Source organism: Sparus aurata, chromosome 7 (assembly GCF_900880675.1).
Source record: "Sparus aurata chromosome 7, fSpaAur1.1, whole genome shotgun sequence".
Taxonomy (NCBI): Eukaryota; Metazoa; Chordata; class Actinopteri; order Spariformes; family Sparidae; genus Sparus; species Sparus aurata.
Window position 1 is genome coordinate 19,016,925 of NC_044193.1, and position 10,073 is coordinate 19,026,997.

The 10,073-nt window shown below is 42.7% G+C and overlaps 2 protein-coding genes across 3 annotated transcripts in view; both read right to left on the reverse strand.

Moving 5' to 3' along the window:
• The window catches only part of kcnc4 (potassium voltage-gated channel, Shaw-related subfamily, member 4), a 28,602-nt gene extending 24,107 nt beyond the window's left edge, over positions 1-4,495 (reverse strand). For both annotated transcript variants that reach the window (XM_030422644.1, XM_030422645.1), the window contains exon 1: positions 3,220-4,495. In XM_030422644.1, the coding sequence (XP_030278504.1) occupies positions 3,220-3,837 (618 nt within the window). In that variant the 5' untranslated portion in view covers positions 3,838-4,495. The remainder of the gene's footprint in view (positions 1-3,219) is intronic.
• Positions 4,496-6,399: 1,904 nt separating this feature from the next.
• Positions 6,400-10,054, reverse strand: hspa1b (heat shock protein family A (Hsp70) member 1B). The gene is made up of 2 exons (XM_030422643.1): positions 9,907-10,054; positions 6,400-8,462 (listed from the first exon to the last, which is right to left on the reverse strand). Exon 2 carries the CDS (start codon positions 8,438-8,440, stop codon positions 6,521-6,523), a length of 1,920 nt encoding a protein of 639 aa, XP_030278503.1. The 5' UTR covers positions 8,441-8,462; positions 9,907-10,054; the 3' UTR covers positions 6,400-6,520.
• Between the last annotated feature and the right edge of the window lie 19 nt (positions 10,055-10,073).

Here is a 10,073-nt window from a genome sequence, read left to right on the forward strand (position 1 = left end):
ATGCAAGGCGCCAACTGCTCATCAGGAGCAATTTGGGGTTCAGCATCTTGCTCAGGGACACTTCGACATGCAACTAGGGGGAGCTGGGATTCAAACTGGTGACCTTCCGATCACTAGACGACCCGCTCTACCCACTGAGCCACAGCCGCCAATCACTGACTGATTTTCTATGCCTAAACAATCTAAATAAACTCTCTTTGTTTTCATGACTGAATTCACTGATTAAACACACTTTGTTTCTATGTGGCGGGCCCTGCCACCTTTCCAGCTTCGAACAGTGTTCAGGGGACCTTACCTTCCTCTGAGAACAGCTTTTTTATTCAGTTATGGTAAATGAGTTTGAATTACTACCTCGTTAATATTGTAAATATTAAAATTCTCCATAACTACACAGAGCTCCTTTAAATTAAACTAAAACTGATAAAAACTGGTTGATTCCCAACTGCTTTTCATTATTTTTACACATACTCTGTGCAGAGAAATCGCCGTTGAGTTTTTCTAAACTGTTTATTTTTTGGCTTCAAGCATCACAAGCCGAGCACCTTTACATTCAAGAGAAAACGGACACCCCTAACGTCGATATCTCCACGTCAGTGCAACTCACACCAAAACAATTTAAATGGATGAATAACACTACAGGTAAGAGGGAAAATATGCATGTTATATTTTGGGGGGAACTGTCCCTTTAGTTGACCCTAAACATAAATGACAGTAGGAAACTGTACTGCAGATTTTTGTCTGTAAACAAGTTTTTGAGAAGGAATAAGAAAAATATATATTCTAAGAAAAAGAAAATTGGTTGATTTCTAAATGATTATCATGTTTTTAAACACACAGCTGTGGGTTCTGTGCACAGCTGCAACGATGAGTCGATGAAAGGACAATTATTGGTCAACTATTTGAACAATCGATAAATCAATTCTTATATTTTTTTATGCAAATGTATCAAATATTGCTGCTTCTACCTTCCTAAATGTCTGCTTCTCTTAATTATTTATAATAGTTAATAAAGAGTGTTTGGGTTTGGGACTATTGATCGGAAAAAAGAAGCAATTTGAAGACGTCACTTTATTGTACTGAGCAACATTTTCACAACATCATAGACTTAACGATTAATCAATAATTAACTGTGAAAATAATCAGCAGGTGATTCAATAATGAAAATAATCGTTAGTTCCAGTACTTGTTCTGTGAAATCCCAACCAATGTCAGTGGGACACCTGAACACTCCACCCAGGCGTGACTGTTGAGCATCTCATTCCAAACCTGTGGGCATTAATACGATGCTGTAGCAACCTCCACTGCTCTGCTGCTTACATTCAGCATCAAGAGCATCACTGAGGTCTGACCTGGCTCACAGACGGTGTTCCAGGTCGTTCCACAGGTGTTAGATGAGGTTGAGCTCACGGATATGCAAACAATTTCTCTATAGAACTGGCTAACTGGGCCGGATCTAATGCTTATTTTCACTATCGATTAATGTGTCGATGATTTCCCGCGACAGATCAGTTGATGTTTGAGTCTATAAAATGTCAATAAGCTTGTCACAATTTCCTACTGCTTCACAATCTTCAAAATGCTTCTTTTGTTTTACGCACAGTCAAAAACACAAAGACTCTTCGTTGGCTGTCACAAATAATATACAAAAGGGGCAAATCATCATATTTAGGGGGCTGGAACCAGAACATGGTAGACGATTAGCCTCCGATTGACCAATAATTGACTAATCGTTGCAGCACAAGGACGCTGTCATGTTGTGAAGACTTTCCACAAACAGTTGCCACAGTTTGACTTTTCTCATACTTCATATCTTAGAAATGATATTTTAACAGAATGTAAATACCCACGTGAATGCAGGTTGGCGCATTTCCTAGGTTGGACACACTCTTTTGTGTTTTTAGTGGCAGAAAGCTCTAGACGACCTGCTTTTACGACAGTAACCAACTCAAACAAAAGAGCACGTTTGTTTTTTTGTGAGATTTTGCTCTGAATTGTTTTTTAAACACAACCAGAGTGACGTACAATCTAGAGGACGTCCACTGTGCCTATCTTTTTAGGATGTTCATGCTTTATGTGTGGGCGAGTTTATGTCTGTTCCTGGAAACACCGTCAATGAAACAGACAGGAGCACACGAACTGGGGCCAGAAAGCAGACATATCCTGAAAATGAAAATAAAAACCTCATCGAGACTCAACTGAAGCTGCCAAAAACGTCTGAGAATAGTTTCAAACTTGAAGAAATCCATGAGTGTTCTTGACCTTAACAGTCAGCCACATGGATGGTGGTGACGGCAGGATATTGCAACACTGACAATAAAAGAGGAACATTTAGAGTCACCGTGGACAAAACTGAAATCTGAACACTTGGCTGGCAGATAGTTGGCCTGATTAGAAAGGTGCACTTTCTAGGCCTAAACAATCTAAATAAACTCTCTTTGTTTTCATGACTGAATTCACTGATTAAACACACTTTGTTTATATGTGGTGGACCCTGCCACCTTTCTAGCTTCAAACAGTGTTCTGGGGACCTTACCTTCCTCTGAGAACGGCTTGTTTATTCAGTTATGGTAAATATTTCTGAGATTGAATTACTACCTCGTTAATATTGTAAATATTAAAATTCTCCATAACTACACAGTGCTCCTTTAAATTGTGTTTTTGTGCCCTGTGTTATTTTTGGAAGCCACACAGGAGACTCTGATCCTTCAGACAATGATAGATACAAACTAAAACTGATAAAAACTGGTTGATTCCCGACTGCCTTTCATTATTTTTACACATACTCTGTGCAGAGCTGCAAAGATTAGCAGATCAATCACCAACTATGCAAAAATGTCAAACATTGCTGCTTCAAGCTGCTTAAATTGAAGGAGTTTCTGCTTCTCTTTGTCATTTATGAGAGTAACTGAAGAGACTTGAGGTTTTGGGGGACTTTGGGAAGCAATTTGAAGACGTCACTTTATTGTCATGAGCATGCTCTTGACGATGTTGTGACATTATATGGAGGTAAATAATAACAACCTCGCTGTAAACACAGTCTAGATATCTCACATGCAGTCGGTTAATCTCTGCTGCAGCCTGATTGGCTGAACTTCGAGGGGACACCTGTTAAACAGAACAACATCAACGGAAAATGACTCGCGGGCTTCGTGGTGTCAAGCTGACGGATGGACGGCCCGTCAGCACGCACAGAGGAGAGGAGACACATGGTGGACTCACCCTGGCTGCTCTGGACGAGTACGGGTCGTCGAACAGGGCCCAGACCTTCGGCTGCCAAACTTCACAGCAGCCCCTCGACCTGTCCGGACAGTCCTCGATGCCGAACCGTCTCGGTATCTCTCTCTCGTCGTCGGTGTCGTCCGGGTCGGGCGGTTCGAATATATCCAGAGCCTCCTCCGCGTCCCGGTGCTGCCGGTATGTCATCCAGCAGCACGGCTCCACGTCGGTCTCATCGATCCCCCAAAACGCCAGCTCCTCCTCGAAGAGCGGCCCGCACACGTCGGCCGGGCAGTGCAGCTTGCCGGTCCGGTAGTAGTTGAGCACGTAGGCGAAGATGCCCGGGTGTCTGTCGAAGAAGAACTCGGAGACGCTCGGGGGCGCAGCGTCCGAGTCCGAGCTGACCTGCGAGTCCGCCGGGTCGGCGAGCCAGGCCAGGCGCGTCCCCGGCAGAGTCCTCAGGGTGCTCTTGTAGGTCTCATGTCGAGTGCCTCCTACGTTGATGATGATTTTGTCTGAGTCTTCCCCTCTGGACATCTCCTCCTTCAGACATGATTTAGACGGCGGTTTGTTGCCCGACTTGCGCCCGCGGTACGACGAAACACACACCGAGCTTATCATTGAAAGGCAGGGTCCGTCTTCCTTACAAACTGGTGTCCGCTCGCAAAGAGACGATCAGAAAATCAACGCAAAGTGTGCCCTCATTTCAGACCTCGAGTCTTAGAAGGACCCGCGCGTCTCATTGATCCAGATTTATGTGGCAAAGTGAGAAACCACCTGTTACTGAACTCAGGCTGGTTCCGTGGCTCACCGTGCGTGTGAACACAAAGCACAATATATACCTTCAGACGATGCTTCCAGATGTTGCACTCATTCACAACCAGTGAACACAAGGTTGTAGCTGATTAAAAAAAAAACAAAAAAAGAAAAAACAATCATCAACACCTAAATGGCTAATTACGCGCGGTGGCACGGAGCGACAGGATGAAACACTTTTCCACAAATCTCATCCAAATTGTGCACACACATAAAAAAAAATCCACAACTATCCCTGACAACTTTTCCCTTTCCTCCACACGAGACGAGGCAGCCTGACAACGGTCCAGGTGTCTCTTCTCAGCTCCTCGGGCCAGATGTGCGGTTGTTTTTCCAGCTGAGGGAGATCTGTTGCTTCTCCTCAAGTCTCCTTCCCTTAGCGACACAGCCCGGTTGGATGGTGCGCTCAACAACAGCCTCGGCAGATTTAACTCTTCGGCTGCCGGCGGAGGCTGGCGCATTATTGAACCACTCCCTCTAATCAGACTGAGAGGACGGACAGGCTGATGAAGTGCGTGTGTGTGTGCGTGTGTGCGTGGGGGAGACGTTTGCATCATCCCTCAGATAAGATTGACATTTCTCTGTAGGCTGAAATGTTTTTACGCGTTCAGGTCCGGGTCGCCATGCTGACCAGCACACAGTGTCTGAGTCATGTCGAGGATCAGCAGCGGCCCCTTTTCGCAGCTCCCATGGGTGTTGCGTGAGATTGCGCCAGGTTGTACAGGTGTTTATTGTATGTCCGCTCCTGCATGTGAGAATGTGGAGGATGTTTCTGTGCCTGCTCGCACAGAAACAGCTATATTACATGAGATTACAGCTGTGCAACATCTTTTTCAACATGTCATCATCCTCTACATCAGGATTAATGCTTGTCTGGACTTGAGTGGTTCAACTCAAAGGTCCACGTGATTTCACGAGAGTAGCCCAAGATTATTATTGTTACACAAAGTGTGATCAAACAGGTAGCTCTGAGTCCTCCAGTGTGTTTGCAAACCTCATGTGTTGCTTTCACAAACTAAGATTGCCACCTAGTGGATCTCTGAGTGAACAACACGTTTAACCTCCTGAACCCTGAATTTTCCTCTGAATTTCCCCCTCAACAAGTTTAGAGATATGATGAAACTTCAGCCCCTTATTTTAAAGGCTGCATCACAAGAACATTAAATAATCTTAAATTCTTTTCTGACATGTTTTTATGCAAGTCACAAAAAATCAGTTTGATATTTTAAGAAACATTTTGACCAGAAGTAAGATTTTTATTTTTTCTGTGCAAAAACAGAACAAAAAACGCTGAGTTGCAGTGACGATCTCTGTGTTAGTCGAAGTTTTAAAAAAAAAAAAAGTTTAAAGGGTAACAACAAACACATCACAGTGTGTTTACAAGCCTTGGGGAGTGCTACTGCACACAAGGTAAAGTAGTATAAAGCCTTTTGTGGCTCCAAGGGAAGCTGCATGTAATCTGATACATTTCCTCCAGTGATGTCACTCAATTGGCTAAATGGCTAAAGTGCATGGTGGGTAATGTAGGTGGCAGGTTTTCTAAAAGCAGTCCACTGGGCCAACATTGAACTCCAATAACACTGTTGGATTCCCTGTGGACAGTTTTTTTTAAAAAAAGATCAAAATCAATGTCACTATTTGACTCCACATGTTCTTCTTCCTGTCAAAAGCTGGTGCCTACATTTCCCATAATGCAACATAGCCACTGAGTGACATCACTGAGGCAATCTATCAGATTACACACATCTTCAAAAGATGTTACTACTTTATTCACACACGCAGGCAGTCGTTCACCCTAAGATCGCAAGCACAGGTGTAAGGTGTAAAATTGGTGGAGTTACCCTTTAACTAGAACTAAAAGTCTGTTGGGTCTTAGGCAGCAAAGCATATAAAAATATGTTGAGTCCTATGAGTTTGAAAGTGAAATAAATCTGGGGGTTTGAAGTTGAAATGAAGTGAGCTGCTCCTCATTTCTGCTTCAGGCTTTAGGCTACAGTAGCTGCTACTAGCATTATATTACCAAACAAGTATCATTACCAAAAACATTCATTGGTTCCCTTCATGTTTTTTCAGTCACAATGGTGTCAAGCATTACAATCTATTGTAAATTATTTCCGAAGGCTGGAGGAACATATCTTAAAGCAAATTTTGTGGAACCGGTAAATGAAATAATTCTGCAGATTGAATGTGTTATACTGAATATATATTTGGTCCTTGTAAGAATTTAAAAAAAAGGTTCAGATTGAAGAAAGGTCAACACTGATGTTGAAAATGTTGTCTAATGTTTTATTTGTTTTATGTAACTTTTATAAGTTATTGTTAAAAATCAATGGTAATTTCTGCATTGCAAGAACAAATCAACAAGAGTTGCAGTTGTTTGAGTGTTTTATTAAGACATGTCAAAAGGAAATGGTTAAATTACATCATTGTTGGTACCAAACAACAGTGATAAAGTGTTCCTGTAAATAAAAAGCTGACGCTCGTAGTTTTAGTCCACTTCCTCAATAGTAGGGCCGTTAGAGCTGCCTCCTGCCTGGCTGCCACAGCTTCCCGAAGGCGCTGCTCCCTGGTACAACTTTGTCACAATTGGCTTGCACACTTTCTCCAGTTCGTTCTGCTGATGCTCGTACTCGTCTTTCTCTGCCAGCTGATTGTTCTCCAGCCAGGAGATTGTCTGGTTGCACTTGTCAATGACCATCTTTTTGTCCTCCTCACTGATCTTTCCTTTCATGTTCTCGTCCTCTACACTGCTCTTCATGTGGTAGGCGTACGACTCCAGTGAGTTCTTCGCTGCGATCTTCTCCCTCTGCATGTCGTCCTCAGCCTTGTACTTTTCAGAGTCCTGCACCATCCGCTCAATCTCCTCTTTGCTCAGTCGGCCCTTGTCATTGGTGATGGTGATTTTGTTTTCTTTGCCGGTGCTTTTGTCGACGGCGGACACATTGAGGATGCCGTTGGCGTCGATGTCGAAAGTCACCTCCACCTGTGGTACACCTCTGGGCGCAGGAGGGATACCTGTGAGCTCAAACTTGCCCAGGAGGTTGTTGTCCTTGGTCATGGCCCTCTCCCCCTCGTACACCTGAATCAGTACACCCGGCTGGTTGTCTGAATACGTGGAGAAGATCTGGGTCTGCTTGCTGGGGATGGTGGTGTTTCGTTTGATTAGAGGTGTCATGACTCCTCCTGCAGTCTCAATGCCTAGAGACAGGGGAGCCACGTCCAGCAGCAGCAGATCTTGGACGTTCTCTGAAGTGTCACCCATGAGAATAGCAGCCTGGACCGCTGCTCCGTAGGCCACCGCCTCATCTGGGTTGATGCTCTTGTTCAGTTCTCTGCCGTTAAAAAAGTCCTGCAAGAGCTTCTGGATTTTGGGAATTCTTGTGGAGCCACCGACCAGGACGACTTCATGGATCTTGGACTTATCCAGCTTGGCGTCTTGCAGGGCCTTCTCAACGGGTTCCAGCGTTCCCCTAAAGAGCTCCGAGTTGAGCTCCTCAAAGCGTGCCCTTGTGATGGAAGTGTAGAAGTCAATGCCATCAAACAAAGAGTCGATCTCAATGCTGGCCTGGGTGCTGGATGACAGGGTCCTCTTTGCTCGCTCACAAGCTGTGCGCAGCCTCCTCACTGCTCTCTTGTTTTGGCTGATGTCCTTCTTGTGTTTTCTTTTAAACTCCTCTACAAAGTGGTTGACCATCCGGTTGTCAAAGTCCTCCCCGCCAAGGTGGGTGTCTCCCGCGGTGGCTTTCACCTCAAAGATGCCATCCTCGATGGTCAGGATGGACACATCAAAGGTGCCCCCACCCAGATCAAAGATGAGCACGTTACGTTCTCCTCTTTTGCCTTTGTCCAGGCCATAGGCGATGGCTGCAGCTGTGGGCTCGTTGATGATCCTCAGCACATTCAGTCCAGCGATCACTCCGGCATCTTTGGTGGCCTGTCTCTGTGAGTCGTTGAAATAAGCTGGAACTGTGATGACTGCATTTGACACCCTCTGTCCCAGATAGGCCTCAGCAATCTCCCTCATTTTTACCAGGACCATGGAGGAAATTTCCTCAGGGTAGAAGGCCTTGTTCTCCCCTTTATACTCCACCTGGACTTTGGGCTTTCCGTTATCACTGATCACCTTGAAAGGCCAGAGTTTCATGTCAGACTGGACAGTGGAGTCGTTGAACTTTCTCCCGATGAGTCGTTTAGCGTCAAAGATAGTGTTGCTGGGGTTCATGGCAACTTGGTTCTTGGCAGCATCTCCAATGAGCCTCTCTGTGTCGGTAAAGGCCACGTAGCTGGGAGTGGTCCTGTTGCCCTGATCATTGGCAATGATCTCCACTTTGCCATGCTGGAAGACCCCGACACAAGAATAGGTGGTGCCCAGATCAATGCCAATAGATAAACCTTTGGCTGAAGACATCTTGATTGTTGCTGTAGAGTTCCTAGAAAAAAAGAGAGAAACATCAGGTTTTAATTTTCTACTGATAAACATGAAACAGCCCCGGTCACTGCAACTGAAAGCATTCAAAATGACCAGATCGCTGAAACCCACACTACTGATCAAATGTTTGTTGTCCCATCTCTCACTTTATCATCAGACAAAGACATATGTTAGAGGTTCAGTTCTCTACCAAATTAAGGAAATGCTGAGAAACTGTTTTTTGTTTTTACTCTGCTGAGAAGACAACAGTGATGAAGACTGACTGATATTATTTCCTCAAGTTAAACTACCAAACCCGCAATGTGAAAATCATTCTTTCCAACTGGATGTCCTGCATTCAAATCCTTACTTAAGTTAAAGTATGTTAGTATTAGCATAAAAGTAGTGAAGTCAAGTTGTCCCTGTAAGTATTTTACAATATAGAATGCAATGTATGCAATGTATATGATGATTCTGAATAAATATTACTCCTACATTCATGTGTATGTTGCATTTTACTGCTGGAGAACTACTTTATATAATTTCTGATAGTTGGATCAACAGTAAAGCATCACATTTAATATGTTGGCAGCCACTGATAGAATTTAACTAAGCACATTTACTCAAGTATCATACTTAAGAGTAATTCTTTGACGAACTAGTACTTATAATTTTCATTCTCTGCTATTTTATTCTTCTACTCCACTATATTATGGAAGTAAATATTGTACTTTTTACTTCACTACATTTATTTGATGAATCTTCTGCAGGTACCGGTTACTTCATAGATTACATTTTTAAAACAAATCTAAATTTTCAGCAGTTGACAAAAAAAAAGAAAAGAAGATACTTTAAGACTTTTACTCAATTAATATTTGTATGGGTGATTTGCAAGCAGTATTTTATTTTACTTTTACTCAAGTATTACTTTTGAGTTCTTTTTACATCACTGTTTGTGGCACCGCTGTCATGCGAGAAACATGTAGTATCTATAAAAAGTCAACACTTTATGTGCTCATCAGCCTGTTCAGTTCTGTGACAATGCATGTATTAGGCACAGTACTTTGGTTAACTCTTTAATGACATTTAAACAAATTGCTTCAATACTGAAATAAATATTAAAGCTATTAAATGGTTAAATTAATTCCTCTGATTTATGTATATCCAAAATTGGAAAGGTTTTCATTTTGAAAATATCCTTAACCACAAGCTTAATGTAATTTAACATGTTTTCTATTATAAAGTACTCAAATACAGCAGTCCATGATGTACCATAAAATAAATGTTCTACAATCGTTAATAATGACATGATATAACACATAAAATGTGCATTAGTAGCTTAATGGTACATTTTAATGTCATCTTTTAGTGGAATAAAATAATGCCTGAAGATGCTTCAACACCATTATTCATTTGTAAAAACAGAAATTCATTCATTCACCACAATCAGATAATGAATAACTTACTTTCAGTGAAAATCTCTGTTCGAAGATGTTGAATGATCTCAGCAGAGTCTCCTGGAGTAGTTCCCTGTGAGTCTTGATCTTTTGCCTCCTTGTTGTTCTTCTTGTAGTAATGCCTGGACTGACTTGGGCCCATTGCTTTTATAGTTACAACCATGTTTCCAGAACAC